This window comes from Sorex araneus, chromosome 3, assembly GCF_027595985.1.
Source record: "Sorex araneus isolate mSorAra2 chromosome 3, mSorAra2.pri, whole genome shotgun sequence".
NCBI lineage: Eukaryota > Metazoa > Chordata > Mammalia > Eulipotyphla > Soricidae > Sorex > Sorex araneus.
In genome coordinates this window covers 33,050,903-33,069,549 of record NC_073304.1, presented here as the reverse complement: position 1 = coordinate 33,069,549, position 18,647 = coordinate 33,050,903, and the positions used below count along the sequence as shown (strand labels likewise).

At 49.8% G+C, this 18,647-nt stretch overlaps 1 protein-coding gene across 1 annotated transcript; it reads right to left on the bottom strand.

Annotated features, from left to right (window-relative positions):
• Nucleotides 1–757: 757 nt before the first annotated feature.
• PLEK2 (pleckstrin 2) lies at nucleotides 758–18,259 on the bottom strand. The gene is made up of 9 exons (XM_004612340.2): nucleotides 18,218–18,259; nucleotides 6,441–6,605; nucleotides 5,766–5,947; nucleotides 4,503–4,594; nucleotides 4,117–4,304; nucleotides 3,813–3,914; nucleotides 2,987–3,070; nucleotides 1,798–1,876; nucleotides 758–1,108 (listed from the first exon to the last, which is right to left on the bottom strand). The coding sequence occupies exons 1-9, from the start codon at nucleotides 18,257–18,259 to the stop codon at nucleotides 981–983; spliced, it is 1,062 nt and encodes a 353-aa protein (XP_004612397.1). The 3' UTR covers nucleotides 758–980.
• Nucleotides 18,260–18,647: the final 388 nt, after the last annotated feature.

Sequence of the window (18,647 nt, the reverse complement as noted above, 5' to 3'; positions counted from 1 at the left end):
AAACCTGGCTCTCAAAGCTTGAGCTCCAACCCATTGATCTCTGCCCTTAATGTTGTCTGTTTTGCTTTGGGGGGCCACACTCATTAGTGCTCACAGTTTAGTACAGACTGCACTCAGGGATTACTCCTAGCTGGGCTCAGGGGACCATAGGTGGTGCCAGGGACCAAACCCAAGTCAGCTGCATGCAAAGCAAGTGCCATACTGGATCTACTATTGCTTCAGGCCCAGTTCATCTTAAAACCAATTTTTTACACCTCTATTTGATTTCCATTTACTTCTCTTGTCTTTTAGAGCCTTCCCACTCTGCATCTCTAAATGCATTTTTCAGTGTAATTTTACTATTTTATGTATGTAACTAATCTTCATCTGTATCCATGTTTTCAGCAATGTATATTTGTGCTGGTGCGTTATTCAGAACAAAACCATATTTTCTGTTTAATCAGAATCTTGCCACCATCCCAAGTCTTAGATTGGGACACTTGGTGATTTAAGACATGTTCAGTGATAGGTCACCCAAGATGCTTTCATAATCAGTTTGCATAGTAATTCATACAGCCTCAAGTAAAACCACAAAAATTTTAATAGAAGGAAATGTCAACTTTTTATCCGAAAATAAGTAGTTATTGACAGCATTCAGAGCTGCCATGCGACCACAGTTCTATTAATATTATAGCATAACCAGCTAATATTAAAACAAGGGAAACCTACTTTGATACTTGAAGACTAGTTGGTCATGAAGATGGGCAAAAGTCTGATGCCACTGCCTAATGGCTCTTCTAGTGCTTCCAGGTTAATGGAAAGGTGGAGGGGAGGAAACAGCCATAACCATGGCCAACTGCAATCCTAGCAACTCCACCAATCTTGAGTCCAAGACAGTACAATATATTTGAAGAAGTGAAGTCAGACAGACTCATTCTCCAGGAAATCCTGTCTGTCATCTGGTACAAGGCAGGATCCTGCTGTTTCCTTACGTCATCTTGTCATGTTAGCTTTTTGATAGCTTCAATCCATTCAACTCGTTCAGCCTTGCTGCTGGCCTGGATATAATAATGTGTATCATCCTTAGTAATCACTTTGAAGAGATTTCCCTGGACATTTCCTTTAACCCCTAGGCAGAAAAAAATTAGTGAATATTCATGTCCATTTTTAGCTGGAAGAAGCTGAAAGTCAACTGAGACACAAAAGAACATGAAGTCTGTCCTAAATACAAATGTGTATCATTTAGGAGCCCCACCAATGCTTGTTTTTCTTTTCCTTCCTTCCATTCTCTCTCCCTGACCTGTGTGCCACAGAGCAAATCAGTGGTAGGTCTGGATATGTTTTGAAAGCCTTCTTGGCCAGTCCACATGATAATCATAGAAACCAAGTATACTGATGTTAAAAGCAGGTACGGATTTTTGATTTGACTTTAAATAAAAAAATTAAATTTTTTAATCCAAATTCCACTTCCTTAAAGTAATAATACTATCTACCTACTTTAGCTGGCTATTATGAAATTAGTGTGATAATAAGAGTGTGTTGCTAACCTTTACATGCAATATAAGTATTAAATGCTTATGGGCTGCTTAGGACAAACTGAGGGAAAAGAATATTAAGGATGATTAAACTATTGAATCCTCAGCCCACTACACATACACTTTCTCTAATTCCTGAAGTCAGTTTCAAAACTCACTATTAATTGTCCTCCTGGTACAGCCCTCCTCAGCTCCCACAGCCCAGCCCTTCATGAGCAGAGCACTGCTGAGAGAGCAGGAAGTAAGCCCAAAATCTTCAGGTCAGGGCCGAAGTGCCCCTTACCAGTGGGAACACCATTATCCTCCAGGGCGGACACAAGAGAACCTCGAAGAGAAAAACCCCCTACTGGCCGGTTCTCCTCCTGCAGAGAGAGAAGACCTGATTAGGAACGGAGCAAAAACAGCCGGTGGGAGGAGTGACGCTCGTACTTGACTCCACCTCCCCCAACCCGCTGCCACAGGCCAGCTACAGTGGTCAGTGAGGGTCCGTGTAATTACAGAGGAGGCTGAACTCCGGCATCACACCGCCCAATTATCCACACCAGTTGGAAAGTTGGCGCTTCATGTCACGGGTGGCACCAATAGTAGCAACCCTCAGCCTTCCCTGAGATCTTGCCAGCTCTCAGGGGCCTCCTCTACACTCGGGGCAGTAGAGGGGCATTCTCAGTGGGAGCTCAGCAAGGGAGGAACTGCTGACTGGCCACTGTTTCAAAGCCATCTTCCAAGACATAGACGAACAAACTGACGAAGGCCTATGGTTTCTTGTTGATGGGAATTAGATCTATTCGGCATGCAGTGAAATTGTAATTCAGGATAGCAACTGATTATATAAAAAATGAAAACAGTAAATATGGCTTAAATGTTACATGGTTAAAAACAAAAACCTTAAGTCACCAGTGGAGGAGCTAGAGACAGCTCAATGGACTGGGCACATATTTTGCATGCATTTGATTTCTGGCATTACCTGGAGTGCTCCATTACATGGAGTGCTCTGGTACTCCCTGAGCACCACTGGGAGATGCCCTGAGAACCACCAGGTGTGACTCAAAGGACAGACAATAAAAATCAGTGGAGACTCAAAGTGGAAGCCCAACAATTTCTGGGCCATTGGGACAGGTGGAGGGTAGAGTTGAGGACCTCCTCCAGTTAGTGGGCTGACCTCTTAATCAGCCCCTCCCACCTGTCCTCACCATTCAGCAAACTTTGAAGAAACAGACAGATACTTTTCATCTCTAAATAATGATGCTCCCCCTGTAAGGAAAGTGAGGGAGGGGGTGCAGGTGTGAAGAAACCACTTGCAGGGGGAAATGTAATGAAAGGCAGGAGTATGAGTAGGTTACATAGTGGAAGAAGGAAGAGCATTGGGAGGAGAAACTGTGGAAGGGATGCTGAGCGAGAGGTGTTGGCTTGGCTCAGGAGAGAAGTGTCTGTAAGCATCACGGATGCGTTGTCAGTGAGCATGTGGCACTCACTTTGGAAGGGTCGTAGTAGTGCAGGTAAGCCGGATCCTTCCTCAGGACAAAGCGCCGCACCTTCCAGTTTTTCCTCTTGTGCCCCTGCAGCCAAGAAAAGGTGCAAGACTCTTAGTGGACAGCTTCGAGCTCAATCCCCAACCCACCCCACCCCCCACATGCATCTCAAAGGCCCAACCACCGAGTCAACCTGCTCCAGGGACTCCCCAAACATCAATGACTCCTCAACTCAGTGACATGAGTGAAAACACTGCCACATTTACTTGTTTTGCCGGTATCAGCACTGAAGCAAAGGAGCACACCACTCTGGGCACAGTTGTGAAGGGGGTGCCTCCCATTTCCTGCAGCTGCCCCTCCACCCCTGGTTAGGAGCAACGATCCGAGTCTGCTAAATGCTGAGCTGACGCTGCAGAAAGAATTGCCTCTTCCACAAACTGTGGAGAGAATTCTTTTCACTGGCAATGTGTACGGGCTGGAACTGCAGGGCATGTAGTCTCAGGAATGGAAGCAGAGTCTCCAGGAAGCCTTGGGAGCAAAAGTCTAGCAAATGCACCACCCTCCCCGCCAGGCAATGCCTCCAGACAGTGTCACCAGTGTGGGCTTTTCACGGGCCTTCTTCCTGAACTTGCCTAGTCTGGGATGCATGTGTGCTAGTGGGCCAGCCCAGACCCTTCGACACGTTCCCTGGCGTGTGCTCTAGTGGTTCTACTGCTGCCTTCTGGAAGTCTCAGCCCTCTCCACCCTTCAAAGCCACTCCTGCCTACCCTCTTCTGCCCCCCGGGTTTGAGTAAGGCAAGATGACGGTCTGCTCCCTGGGCAACCACACCTGCTTGGTCAGATAGCCTTGCTTGACCACAGTGCCGCTTAACTCCATCGTGCTGAGGTTGAGTTCTTCCTTGGGGATTGAGTTCTTTTTGTAGCTCTCAACCTGGCAGGTAGGGGAGAGTAAGGTTTCTGACACAAGAATGGTCCAGTTTCAGTGAGGAGCTGGACCCAGGAGGAGGAAATTCCTCTGTGCACACAGCCCCTCCCCTTGGGGTAAAGCTGCACCCCCCCCCCGCCCCACCCTCCATGGACCTTCTGGCCCCCACTCTGCCCCAGGAACGAAAAGAATTCTGTCCCCAACTTACAAAGGTGTACAGGGCAGTGGAGTCATCTAGGAACTGCTCGGCCAGATCCCCAGAGCGCACGGCTTCCATGCTACGCGAGCCCACAGGCCTGAGAAAGTTCTCCTCCAAAAGCACAGAGGCCAGAGTCACGCCCTCCAGGCGGCTGGCCGAGAAGTTGTTGGAGATGAGCCAGTCCACCAGGGCAGAGCCTGCATCAGGACAAGGGCAGGTGACACGGGTCAGGTGAACAGCCACCTTCATGGAAGCACTTAACCATGACCTCCTCGGGATCCCCTCAAGAGCAAAGTGAAGGCCTTCCCTGGCACAGAGGTATAGGCCGTCCCAGAGTGGCCATGCCTATGTGAGCTCCCATCTCTGCCTCCCAGCCAGCCCAAGAGGGCACTCACCTATGAAGGTCTTTTTGTAAGTGCTTCCCTGCTCCATGTTGGGGCTTGATCGGACTCCACTGCTGCTATCATGCATCTTGTTCACAATAGCACTGCACCAGAGGAAAGCAAAGGCAAAGGGACCTTTGTCAGACCGACAGGCATGAGGAAGGGCCCGAGAGCCACAGCAGATGAGGCATACATACATATCACATACATCCATACCACAATGTATGTATTGTGGTATGTATGTGGTATGTATATAACAAAGAAAGCAGGATGTTTGGTTTTGCTCCAGAATTTAAGAGGTCAGATTTTAGGGCATTTCTTTTTTCTTACTTATTTCCATACTAGGCAAGAATTATTTACTTCTACCATAAAGAGAGCATCATTATATAAATAGTTATACAAAGTAAAAGAACTATGAGCTTGAATGGAGAAGCCGAAGAATATACAGTAAAGGATTCCCTATGATCTACTATCCAGACTCCTCCCATCACCTGTCATTTGAATCCACCCAGATCTGCAGCGGCAGTCAATATCCCTGGCACACAACACAGATTTCAGCACCAGGTTCAGAGCATTTGGGGAGCCCAGAATAGGATTTCAACCACATCTTGGGAGGTCAGGAGCAGTTTCTGCAGATAAACTATTGTAATGGTTTCCATGAAGGTAAGTTGTTTCGTTCCAACTTTATATGAGTTTGCCTCCTGCCACTGCTCTTGGGAATATTCCTGCCCACAGTGGATGGAATGTTCTCAGTTTTTCTTAGTGCACTTGAGCTGGGAAGTCCCAGATGGAATCTTGCTCATTCCCACTGGCATCTCCTAAGCACCTAGTACAGAGCATGGCAAACTGTGGGCACTCACTGTTTATGACCGAAGGGATGCATGAACAAAGAAGCCCACAGAGCAACAAATCAACTGCTACCAGAGCACATCGTTCTTGCCGCCAGTCTGCAAAGGAGACCAATGAATGAGGGGGAGCAGCTTCCTGGGCAGCTGTGACAGCCCTGGGTGCCTTGGCGGAATCTGATGGGGAGGTGGGATGGGTCTCATGTCTCAGAGGTGGGGAAGTTCCACAGGATCAGAACAGGTCACTGGTGCCATTTCCGGGCAGAGAAGAACACAGAAGCAGGAGAGGGACAGCAGAAGGCCTGGGCAAAGTGAGGAACCCTAGGTGTGGAGCCACACACAGATCCCCTACCTCAGGGGCCTCACTCCTCCCCCTCGGGACTGCTCAGACAGAAAAGACTGGGGGAAGGCCGGGGCAGTGGGCACTCACATCAGGCTGATGTTAGGGGGTAGCTTGAAGGAATTTTTCAGAACGTGCAACTGCTGCACCTTCCCTGGCTGCCCCGCGTGAATAGCCCCAGTTATCTCGAAGGCCCAGGCATCCCTCTCCTCTCGAGAACAGGCCTCCAGGAAGTACTCAGTGGATGTTTTAGTCTTCAGCTTAATGAGGAACTGTGGGAAGGACAAGCAACAGAACAACACTCATTGGTCAAGCAGGCAAGAATGACAAGGTCCCAGCCAACCCAGGAGACTGTGCGGTCTATGGACTTCTGGGAGCCCCCTACACCCACCCCCGGCCAGTCCCCAGCAGGTGACAGAAGATTCACATATCTAGCTCATAGTGGTATCAAGGATTTGAATCCAAAATTTTCTTTCTTGGGGGTGGCGGGGGCGGGTTGTTAATGGTGGTGGTGCTTTTGACTATGTCCTGCTGTGTTCAAGAACTATTCCTGGCTCCGTGCTCAGGAGTGACCCCTGGCAGTGCGTAAGGGACCATATGTGACACCTGGGACTAGACTAGAGTCAATGGGCACCTTAACCCCTGTACTCTCTCTCCAACCCCTAGTCCAGATTTTCCAATGATAACTTAGCTCTTCCACCTCCAACTGCCGAGATGGGAGGGTCTGAGACTGGCGCTAGACGGAACCAGGGAATCTGCACTTACGGGTCGGTTTTCATAATCCAGGCAGGGGCAGGTAATGGTGCAGCCATCCAGAAGGATCCGGCCCTTTGGAGGGTTCACCTTCCGGCCCCCCTCCAGCTTGTAGTACAGCAGCGTGTTCTGCTGAAGGATGAACCAACGAGCTTTCCAGTTGTGAACAATGTGACCCTGAGGAAGACAAGAGAGCCCTGTGGTGAGGTGGCCACGGGACCAGGTGTGGGTGGCTGCTAAGCCAGACGGCCCCAGGAAACCGCTCTCCCACAGAGGAGACTGCCTCTCTCTCTCTTTCTCTTTTCCACTTCATCTTACTTGTTTTTATTCTGTAATTATTTCAAGTCCGAAAAACACCAATGAATGATATAAAGTTGTTTTTTCAGAATCATTTGAGAGTACATTTTCTCAACTTTCATTATGCATTTATTAAATTTGATAAACTCATTAGAACAATAAAAAGATAAAATTAAAATGGGATGTCCATTCTAAGGTTAGCTTTTTAAAAAATAAATTGAATCACTGTGAGAGAGAGCGTTACAAAGCTGTTCATGATTGGGTTTCAGTCATACAATGTTTCAACACCCAATCCTCCACCATTATAATTTCCCAACACCAATGTCCCCAATTTCCCTCCCACCCCTCCAAGCCACCTCCCACCCCTCCCATCTCTCTCTCCCTCTCTCCCTCCCTCTTTCTTCTTCTTCTTCTTCTTCTTCTTCTTCTTCTTCTTCTTCTTCTTCTTCTTCTTCTTCTTCTTCTTCTTCTTCTTCTTCTTCTTCTTCTTCTTCTTCTTCTTCTTCTTCTTCTTCTTCTTCTTCTTCTTCTTCTTCTTCTTCTTCTTCTTCTTCTTCTTCTTCTTCTTCTTCTTCTTCTTCTCTCTCTTACTGTCAGCATTATGGTTTGCAATACAGATGCTAAAAAGTTATCACATATATCTCTTTACCTACTTTCAACATGAGAGTACATGTTTAACAAGATCCCCTGTTGTTTCTGAAATTTGTGTTGTATATTCCCATACAAAAAAAAGTGGGGTGGGGGTAGGGGCAGAGAGATAGTACAGTGGGTAGGGCATTTGCCTTGCTCACAGCCAACCAGGTTAGATCCCTAGCATCCCCTATAGTCCCCTAAGTCCCGCCAGAAGTAGTGATCCCTGAGTGCAAGAGACAGGAGTAAGCCCTGAGCACCACTGGGTATGGCCCTAAAACAAAAACTAACCAAAACAAAGGGAGTTATTCCCCACAGAATCCAGCACAACCATCAATATCAGGAAATTTACCCTGACATATTATTCCCCTATGCCACAGACCCTGTTCAAGTTTCACCAACAAATACTACCCTGTAGCATCGCAAGTCAAAGGAGCCAGCACAGAAGGAAGTATGGAGTTTCAGAAGGAAGTGTGAAGTTTCAGAAAGCAAACACTCTCCTCTCTCTTTCTCTCCCTGTTTTTCTGTTTTCTGTGGGTTTTTCTTTTTTTCTTTTCTTTTTTTTTTTGAGATTTGTTGAACTGTTTTCAAAAACTACTGATATAGAACCTTGGGACTATGAATATTTGTTAAAAGAGTTTGGGCCACACCCGGCAGTACTCAGGGCTTATTTCTGGCCCAGTGCTCAGAGAGCACTTTCAGCAGGGCGTGGGGGGCCATATGGGATGCCTAAGATAGAACCTTGGTCAGCCCCATACATGCCCTATCCACTGTAGTATCACTTGGGCCCTTTGTATCACTTTTGAGTGCATATCAAAATCCCATGACCTTCCTTATGGACCTTGTAGTTCCCACTGGCCTCTTCTTCTGGTTATAAACCTTGAAAGAAACTGAAAATTGTAGGACAGAGCAATCCTATTTCTGGAGTCAGATACCGAATACATTTTGTATATCCTTCCAATATTTTCTCCTTCTAGCTCTGTTTTGTTGTGGGTTGTTTAGTTTTGCTTGTGTGTGTGTTAAAGACCAGGGCCAGGTGTGTGGTGCAAACAGTGAAGCACATGATTTGCATGGGGGAGTGTGGGGTTAGAGTCCCTGCATCACATGGTTGCCTGTGAGCACGGGCCAGGGGATGGGAGGGTGCGAGTAGGACACTATCCCATCATTCAACTACCTAGTTTGGCTTTCCTGAAAATCACACTAGTTAATTTTCTTTAAAACATGCCTTTAATGACCTTTTTAAGAAATGTGCCATTTGCTTGCCAATCTACAATTTGTAACAGAAGTGGCTTAATTTTTTCAGTTATGAACACTACTACAATAAGCAAACTTGCACCTAAGTCTTGCCCTCGATTTCTAATAAAAATTTTTCCCTCTGGAATATATTCCTAGAGGGGCTGGAGCAGTAGCACAGCGGGTAGGGCATTTGCCTTGTACACAGCCGACCCGGGTTTGATTCCCAGCATCCCATATGGTCCCCTGAGCACCACGAGGAGTAATTCCTGAGTGTAGAGCCAGGAGTAACCCCTGTGCATCACCGGGTGTGACCCAAAAAGCAAAAAAAATAGAATATATTTCTAGGAAAAAATATTACTAGCTAAAGATGTGGACAGGTAAAGCCACAAACAGTGCCAGTGCTAGGTACCCTATAGGCTTACGTTGCCGAGAGTAGTGGGCCTAGAAGCCAGGGTGCTCTCAGGTGGGCAATAGGGACAGGAGAGTCAGGTGTTGGCCAGGAACCCATTTCTAGAACACTGGGGATGAGCTGCTGGACAGCTAGAGAGAAACAGGCTTAGCACAGGCTCAGGAAAGAACTTCCTTGGTGTTTTCCCAACACGGAACCCAGTGAGGCTCGGATGCAGCCAAGAGAGAAGCCTTCCTGGAATCAGAGAACATGGGCCCAGTTCACCCCTTTCTTTCCTCACATGTGTTTACTCCTAAGGCCCCAGCAGTGCTTACATCTGGGGGACTGGGATTCAACACCCCTTGTGAGTGCTGAATGCCCGGGGGAAACCAGAACTGTGAAAAAAGGTATTTGTGAGCATAGGCCTATGCCCAACTGACGGTGACAACTAAATAAACTTCGCAAAGGTAGTCCAACAAGAGCTTTATAAATGTGCCTATATGATATTACATTCCCGGGAAACAGGCTGTTCTGGAGATTAAGTGTTACAGGTGTGAGCCCTAAATGCTGTCCTGTAATGTGAACCCACGTGTAACAGGAGGGCTGACAACTTTCCTTGACAGGGGCCAACACATTTAAAGAAAGAAAAATGAGAGGCAGGAGAGACAACCAATGGGGCTAAGCACATGCCTCGTGTGTGGGGGGGGTGGGGGGGTTTGGGTTCAGACCCAAGCACTATATATATTTTTTTTCTTTCTGGGTCACACCCAGCAACACACAGGGGTTATTCCTGGCTCTGCACTCAGAAATTACCCTGGAGGTGCTCAGGAGACCTGGGAATCGAACCCGGGTCGGCCGTGTGCAAGGCAAACGCCCTACCCGCTGTGCTATTGCACCAGCCCCCCAAGCACTATATTTGAGCACCACCAGGAGTGAGCCCCAAACACAGAGCCAGGAGTAATCCCTGAGGACCACCAGGTATCGTCCAAAAGAAACAAAACCATGAAACCAAACAGAGGCCCGAGGTCATGACTCAGTGGTGGAGCAATGGCCTTGCAGGCTGGAAGAATCCCACATAGTCACTGAAAACACTCCTGGGGCTACAGCTCCTGAACACTAAATAACAACAAAACGGAGGGAAGGGATGCGGCAGGAGGAGGAGGAGGGCAAATAAGGGCTTTGGCCTAATTCCTCAGCAACTGATGTTCTCTACTGCTCAGCCCCTGGCTCTGGACCCCTGGGCTGACAACCTCTAACTGAGATGACCTATAGTGGCATTAGCAACAGATGGGCTGGTGTGATGGCAGGGGTGTTGGGGGCGGGGAGGGATATTGTCACATGATCATAAATCTCCAGGGGGTGGAGGGAGCCAGTGGCTAGACACAGTTGACTTGCATTTACCCCACCCCCTCACCCACCTAAATCCCTATATTGAAGCTCTGATACTCCCTCCCTCAGATTGGTACTTTATATAAAGGTAGAGTCTTTAAAGATGTGATTGAGGGGCCAGAGCGATAGTACAGCAGGGACAGCATTGGCTTTGCACATGATCTACCTGAATTTGATCCCTGGCATCCCATATAGTCCCCCAGGCGCCACCAGGAGTAATTCCTGAGTGCAGAGTCAGGAGTGACCCCGGAGCATCGCTGGGTGTGACAAAAAAAAAAAGATTCAATCAAATGAAAATGAGACAGTCAGCAGACCCAGGAGACAGTCCGAGGGCTGAGCACAGACTTTGCCTATGGGACCCCCAGGTTCCATCCCTCAGTGCCCCCAGCACCTCTTGGGGCACTGAGTCAGGAGTAGTCCTGGGAGCACTGCCAGGTGTGAAACTCACCCAACCCTCCCAAAAAACAACACACACACATACACACACATGGCAGGCTGAGTGGTCTCTGATCCAATCTGAGTGCAGTCCTCCTTAGGGGGGCTGGGAGACACAGAGATGCCAGCAGGTGAGCACAGAAGAAAAACCAGAAGAAAGACCAAGTGGAAACATGAGGACAGGTGGCTGGAGTTACAGTTCTCAGAATAAATGTACCCTTGGCGGCCGGAGCCATAATACAGCTAGTAGGGTGTTTGCCTTGCACACGGCCGATGCGGGTTTGACCCCTGGCATCCCATAACATCTGCCAAGCACTGCCAGGAGTAACCTCTGAGCATCAATGGGTGTGACCCAAAAAATAAAATAAATAAACAAAATAAAATAATTAAGAAATGCACCCTGCTGACCTGGCTCTTGGATTTTACCCTCCAGGGCTAAAAGAAAAGAAGTCTCTGTCTGTGGGGCTTTGCTACACGGCCAAGGAAGCTAACAAGGAAAGGAAAGGCAGGGTGAGGTGGGCGGCAAGTGCCTGGCCAGCAAATGCCAAGGGAAGTCCAAATGGAGGTGTACTCCTGGAGGGAGCAACCCCAAAGCTGAGGGGAAGAGAGCTGGCCGCGTGTCTGCCAGGCCCGGCACGAGCAGGCATGTACATTTGGCAGCAACCAAACAGGGAAATAGGAAAACTGGGTAGGACAGCGGCAGCAGGACAGGTTGTCCTGACACCCAGGTCCTGGAGTTCCCAGGGACAAGTGGCAAACAGGGTTCGAGGTGATGCTTCCATGGGAAACTCCTGCCAGTACTGCAGGGGGCTGGTCTGTGCTCAGAGCCGGGCCTCACGGCGTCCCAGCCCAGGTCTGACCCCCCCCACAAGGATTCCTGAAGTACTTAGTATCTAAGATCATCCAGGAATCCCAGCCGTTCCAACTCGCTGGAGTGGACTGTTATAAACAACAAAGAATCCTGACAGCCAGCAAAGGAGAGAGGTCTGAGAAGCTCTGGTAAGAAGAGATACATCCACGAAGTGGGTAGAAAACGAAAGCCACTGGTGGCCTCATAAAAAGGTTCATGTTCTTTGACCCAATATTCCACGTCTGGGAATGTGTGCCAAGTAATCTAGAATATGGACCAGGCTTTATGCATGGAGACACTTCAGGACCACTGCTTAGTAAAGAGAGGGATGGGGAAAAGCAAAACATTTTCCCAGCACCCACATGACTATTGGGGGGTGGGAGGGGCCCAGTCCTGAAGAGTAAGAGAGGTCACGGTCAGAACCCACAAGATCATACCCAGTGCTCTAAGAACTCAAGAAACAGAACTGTGAGGGCTGGAGCAATAGTATAGCAGGTAATGTGTTTGCCTTGCACTCGGCTGACCCAGGTTCGATTCCCAGCATCCCATATGGTCCTCTGAGCACTGCCAGGGGTGATTCCTGAGTTCAGAGTCAGGAGTAACGCCCCTCTGCATTGCAGTGTGACCCATAAAGCAAAAAAAAAAAAAAGAATCATAATTGTGATGAGACCAAAGAGATAATACAGGATAATACAGTGGGTAAGACACTGGACACTGGCTTTGTACGCTGCCAATCTGGATTCAATCACCAGTATCCCATATGGTCCCCAAATACTGCAGGGATTACTCACCTCCAAAAAAGGTGATTGTCTTTAACATGGGCCAAACACCCTCTTTTTATCTTTCACAATACCTAAAAATAACTCCAGTTGCTGGAGTATTTCCAGAAAATTTAGAAAATTTCTGGAAGGAAAGCCCCAAAAAGTTAAATGTCATCACCTCCAGGGACTAAAATTACATACAGGGGAATAAGAATGGAAACTTGGGCTTCATGTATACCCTTGAGTATTGTTTTGGTTTTGAAAAAAATAACATGCATTTATTATTGTAAATGCTGGACTAGACGACCGCTGGACTAGAGCTGTTACCAACTGGATTCCACAGGATATCAAAAGAATGCCTGGCTGCCCACCTACGAGATGGTCAGACTTCTTCGTCAAGACCCTGAACGAATGGTTTGAGGCTCCTCATGTTCCTGGAGCGAGCAGACACCATTGAGCTACACTAGCACATGACAGGAATGAATTAAGACGTTACTGGCGCCCACTCGAGCAAATTGATTAGCAATGGGATGACAAGTGCTACAAGTGATTATTTTATAATGAAAAATTACATTCTTTGGGGGACGGGGTTTGGACCACACCCAGCTGTGCTCGGAGCTTACTCCTGACTGACCACAAGTGGGGATCAAAATTCCAGTGTCCACTATATGCAAGGCAAGCAGCTTAACCCCAGTACTACCTCTCTAGTCTGGAAAAAGTGACACAACTATCTGATGAGATGATAAGGAAAATCATCTATCTAATTATCTGAACACTAATGACAACACTACTTGCATCCAATTATGCTGACATCAGGGACACAACAATGAACAAAATTCTGACCCAAGACGGTAGAGATAACAGACAAGGACCCCATGAGGGTGATTAGTTCCAGGAGAAATGCTGGTTGGGGCTCTCCGTGTCTCCACCCTCTGGCCTTCACTCATTTCCAGAGTGCCACTCCAGGTCGTACAACGCTCTCTGTGACCAAGACGAGATGGCAGAGTGATGGCCTGTCATTCTGACAGTTCAGAAAACACTGCTATCTCCCTGCTGTGCAATCAGTGAAATGCCAGCTGCCAGCCCTGAGCAGCCCCGAAGCAGGGGAGGCCGCCAGCCACACGTGCAAGTGGTTCCTCCAGCCCTTTCGGAGAAAGCCTGGCTGGGCAACCCTCTGGCTGAGAGACGGAGCCAGAATCTTGAGACTGCGCTGCTGCTGGATTCCTGGCTTCAGTATCTGTGAGAGAATAAATGTTTTGTCGTTGTTAAGCTCTGGAGTAATCATTATACAATGCTAGATAAGGAATACGGGCATGATGCAACCTCCAAGGAGGACGGAGGTGGAGCGGGGGAGGGGCGGGGAGGCTCCCTCAGCCTGGATCCGGGGGCTGTCTCACTCCGCCTCAAAGCTGGGGTGGAATGAGCCAGATCAGGGACAGGAGGACCAACGCTTTGCCGCTATGGGTACTTGCAGTGACTCTGTATGCCTTGGGCAGTGACTCTGAGCTCAGAGGCCTGCAGGGAAGAGGTGGGGTGGTTCCCTGCAGCGGAATTCCATCAGTAGAGGGAGGATCACAGTTTCGGGAGGATCACAAGTTTCGGTTCTCTAAACACCCTGGGTACTGCAATCAGTCACAAAAGGAGAAAGAGGATACAAAGACCTGTGGGCCAGAAGCTCACAGAGCCCAGGGGACCAGGCAAGCTAGGACAGAGGCCAGAAGATCAAGGCTTAAATGGGAAGGGGGCCCACCCCTCCCAGGGCAGGGCCATTTTCCTAGAGCTCCCAGTGGCCCAGACAAGAGAGGAAGGTCCACAAGCTGGGATGGTAACCCAGGTATTAAAGGGCTCAGATCTAGCTGGAGGGACCCTTTGGAAAAGACTATGATGCTCCTCAGTTTTAAAGATGAGAGATAGGGGCTGGAGTGATAGCACAGCGGGTAGGGTGTTTGCCTTGCACGTGGCCAACCCAGGTTTGATTCCCAGCATCCCATATGGTCCTCCGAGCACTGCCAGGAGTAATTCCTGAGTGCAGAGCCAGGAGGAACCCCTGAGCATAGCTGGGTGTGACCCAAAAAGCAAAAAATAAATAAATAAATAAATAAAAATAAAAATGAGAGATAGAGGGCCAGGAAAATAATACCCAAGAAGAGACAGTACGAGTGATGGGTAGACTTGGTCCTCCCCCAAAAGCCTGTTCAAGTTTTTACCCCTAGTCCCTGTAAATATGTTCTTACTTGAAAATGGGGTTATTGTGGTGGGGGAGGTTCCCAGCCAGTGTTCAGCGGGCCACTTTTGGTGATACTCAACAAACTAGGTTGACAGTTCAGCATGCAGGCCCAAAAATACAGCTCTGGGGGTCCCTGCAGGGTCAAGCTAGCAGGCCCACCCTGGCACTGAGGGGTTACACCCAGAGGGGCTTGTGGTGCTGGGAAGTGAACTGGGGTTGTTCACATACATACAAAGCATGGACCCTTGACCCCTATCTTCTTGGTCCTGAAATTGGGTTAGTGATAGTGAATTCAGGGGTGTGGGATGGGGGCTGCTAATCTCTAACATAACTGGCCTCCTTGCACAGAGAAGAAAATGGGGATGCTGAGAGACACAGCAGAAGCTGGCTGTGGGATGGCAAAGCGCAGACAGGAGAGGTACAGGACAGCCATGGGACACCACAACCTGCCTCCCAGTGCCTGCAAGTATGAGAAGAGCCCAAGGCCCTTCTCCCCTCCATCTCAGAACTCCCTCTAGGCAACTCCATCCTTGATTTACCTTTCCTTTACTCCTATCAACATTGAAACATCTGCCTGACCTTATTTTACTTAGCCATTTGGTTTCTGTTTTTATCTACAGGTGGTGTCCAGTTTCTTTCTACATGAAACTTTTTGTTCCTCTGGTTTTTACCATGTTCTTTGAGGGAGAGTCCTACGAATGAAATATCTCGGTCAGAGCATGTTCATGTGGGACTGTCCTTTCCAGAGGGTGTGTGAGAAGGCTGCAAAGACCCACAAAGCCTCCACCTCTGTTTATTTTATTTTAAAGTTATGTACTTAATTTAATTAGCACTGTAGCGCTCACTGTCCTCCCGTTGTTCATCAATTTGCTGGAGCAGACACCGGTAACATCTCCATTATGAGACTTGTTGTTACTGTTTTGGGCATATCAAATACGCCACAGGTAGCTTGCCAGGCTCTGCCATACAGGCAGGATACTCTCAGTAGCTTGCCGGGCTCTCCGAGAGGGACAAAGGAATCGAACCCGGGTAGGCTGCGTGCAAGGCAAACTCCCTACCCACTGTGCTATTGCTCCAGCCCACTTAATTTAATTAATTTTATTTATTTGGGGGGTTATGGGGCCACACCTAGAAGTGCTCAGGGTTGACTCCTGGCTCAGTGTTTGGGGATCACTCCCTGGGGTGCTGGGGTTCCTGCATGTGCTACCCGGCCTACTCATCCTCTGGTGGAAGGGAAAGCCGGCCTGCCCATAGCCGTCCTCCCCTCGTCTCCTTTAATACCAGGCCAAGTGAGCTGGCTGCATATAGCCTGGAGCTGAGCTTCAGTCTGGTCCAGACGAAGAGCCAACCTGTTCATGCCCCTGCCTGCCTCTGCTTCCCAGTCACCCCTGATGACTGTTTCTGTTCTGGCTTCCAGCAGGAGCCCTTCCCCGCCTCGGGGTTGCAAACCCTCCTAGCTGTGTGCTGCCCTGGGGCAGACTCAGTTCCCCCCAGTCTCTCTGGTGACATGGGGTGGCTGCTGTTGCCCCAGAAAGAAAGAGATGGAGGGAAGGAGCTAAAAAAAAAAAAAAAAAGAAAGAAAGAAAAAAATAGCCAGGCTTGATCAATAGGTGCGACCTGTTAGGTGAGCCGGGAGTCGCCTCAGCTTGCCAGAAGGGTGCGGCTTCCGCTTACCTCAGGGTCAAGCCCAAACCATGTCCCCCAACCTCCCACCCCACCTCCTCACCTCCCTACCTCCTGTCTTTGGGCTTGCTGAAGTGAGCTTTCGTTATTCCAGCCAATCCCTTTGTGTGGGCTTCTGGGATCAGGTCCGTGGGCTCCCTGGACTCCCCCCCCCCCCCCGAAGTCAAAGCCAGCACCAGAGCAGGGGGGCTGGCAGCAAACGCAAACCCTGCCTTCCCACTAGCTCTTGCTGACTGCATGGGCACCAAGGTGGGGCATTGAGTACAACTCTCGGGAAACGAGAAGGTCCCCGGGGCCCACGGACCAACAGGGTCCACTGAAACCCCTACCCAATATCTGTCTCATGCTTGCATCCCAAGCTGCAGAAAAGTGGGAGAACCGAGATGGTTGCTCCTGAGCTGCCCCTCAACACAACAGTTGCGGTGACCATGAAGGGTCAGTTTATCATTATTTTAATCCCAGTGGCATCACTGAGGGCATGGAATTTTGTTGTTGTTTTTCTAAGAGCCACACCCAGCAGTGCAGGGGTGGAGTGGGGCAATTAGTGCCAGGAATTGAACTCAGGGCCTTGCACATACAAAGTACTCTACCACTTGAGCTATATCCCAGGTCCTGGGTGTGGAATTTTATACTTGCTTTATTTCATCCGACCCTTGACCCAACTTCAGCCCTGCTGCTCCAGCTTAGGTTTTGAACAAACAACACACCCACCCTCCTACGTCAATAATACCTAGTACAACGTGGTCGCTTTCCTGGATCTCAACATGACACTTGGCGGTTGATGTGAGCGCCAGAAGAGGGCCCCTTCATCCTTCTCATTCCCCCTTCCTTTATGTACTACCTCTCCCGCCCATATATCTATATGCTCTGCTAGCAGAAACGTTTTGAGGACAAGATAAATGCAAACACGTAAAAGAATTTTAAATGATCAAACTTTTTTTGTGGCTGATCTTCAGTTCAGTTTCTCCCTGACCCCTTGTTCACTCACTGCCTGCGCAGCGCAGACTATACAGATAGACCAGAAGGTTGAGGATGAAGCTTTTTTTTTTTTTTGAGGATGAAGCTTTTGACACACACTCCCCCCATCCCCGTCTGCTCTTTCTTTCTTTTTTTTTTTTGGGGGGGGGTCACACCCGGCCATGCACAGGGGTTATTCCTGGCTCTGCACTCAGGAATTACTGCTGTCGGTGCTCAGCGGATCATATGGGATGCTGGGATTTGAACCCGGGTTGGCCGCGTGCAAGGCAAACGCCCTACCCGCTGTGCTATGCTCCAGCCCCTCCTCTGCTCTTTCTTGCCCCCTGCAACAGCAATAACAACACCCCTTGGTCCTGACAGAAGAGGGGCTGGGTTTGGATTGGGTGGGTTCCACCTGGACTCCATCTCCCACCAGCTTCCGGATCCTGAGCAAGTTTTCTTTGCTTCTCTCCTTTGGGGATTGCAGACCAGGGGGAGGGGGGTGCTGCGGAGCCTATGCGCCTGGGTGGTGTGTGTGGGGGGTGGGGGGGATTGTAGCGCACCGTGGAGCAGACTCGGCTGCCCCTGGCTCCCCGCGGAGGCCAACGGGCAGGCTAAGAGCCGCGCTGCCCGCTGCAGAGCGCGCTACCTGGCTTTAGTGCATCCTTCTCAGTCCAGTTGCTCAGCTGTCTTCATGGCCCAGTCAACTGTCCACTGAGCACACCTGCGCTTCACTAACCTCGCAGGATTCCCCGATCTCGCCTCTCTCTGCCTCTCTCTGCCTGGCGCCCTCTTTTCTATCTATCCACCCTCCCACCCCACGATCCCGTCCCCCCTCCCACCCCCTCCCCCACGCTGGGCTTTCCCCAGCGACGGGACCCCACGTAGCACACTCCCGCGGGCACGGCCGCTGTGGGGAGACTGGGGTGCACTCACCCTCTTCACCAGGAAGCCCTCCTTGAGCACGCCGTCCTCCATGTCGCCGTGCCCGCCGCGCAGGGCCCGCGGACCCTTCCAGGTGCGCTGTCCCCGCGCCTCCCGCCGCGCCGCGCGCCCAGGAAGCGCCTCCGACGGGCGCGGGCGACGCCTCCCTGGCCCGAGTCCAGCGCTAAAGGCCGCGAGGCCTGCGGGCCAGGAAGTCGGCCGGGTTGGGTTTCCTACGTGCTCCCGCGCACCCCAAGGGTACAGAGTCTGCCGGCTCCTGGAGTCCCGCCCCGGCGTTGCCGCCCCCTCTCTCGCCACCCGCCAGGGGTCCCTGCAGTGAGCTCGGAAGCCTCTTGCCCACCGGGTTTTTGCGCAGATTCCTCCAGCCCAGCCTGAGCCCCGGGTACAGGAATTTACAGAACTAAAGCAAACGGGAGAGAAG

What these genes read in the sequence shown, in the direction of transcription:
- PLEK2 (XM_004612340.2), bottom strand. Translation starts at nt 18,259, where the DNA reads ATGGAGGACGGCGTGCTCAAGGAGGGCTTCCTGGTGAAGAGG. An exon ending in AGGGCTTCCTGGTGAAGAGG is followed by an intron (nt 6,606 to 18,217) that starts GTGAGTGCACCC and finishes TGTCTTCCTCAG; the next exon opens with GGTCACATTGTTCACAACTG. An exon ending in CCACTGCCCTGTACACCTTT is followed by an intron (nt 3,915 to 4,116) that starts GTAAGTTGGGGA and finishes CCTACCTGCCAG; the next exon opens with GTTGAGAGCTACAAAAAGAA.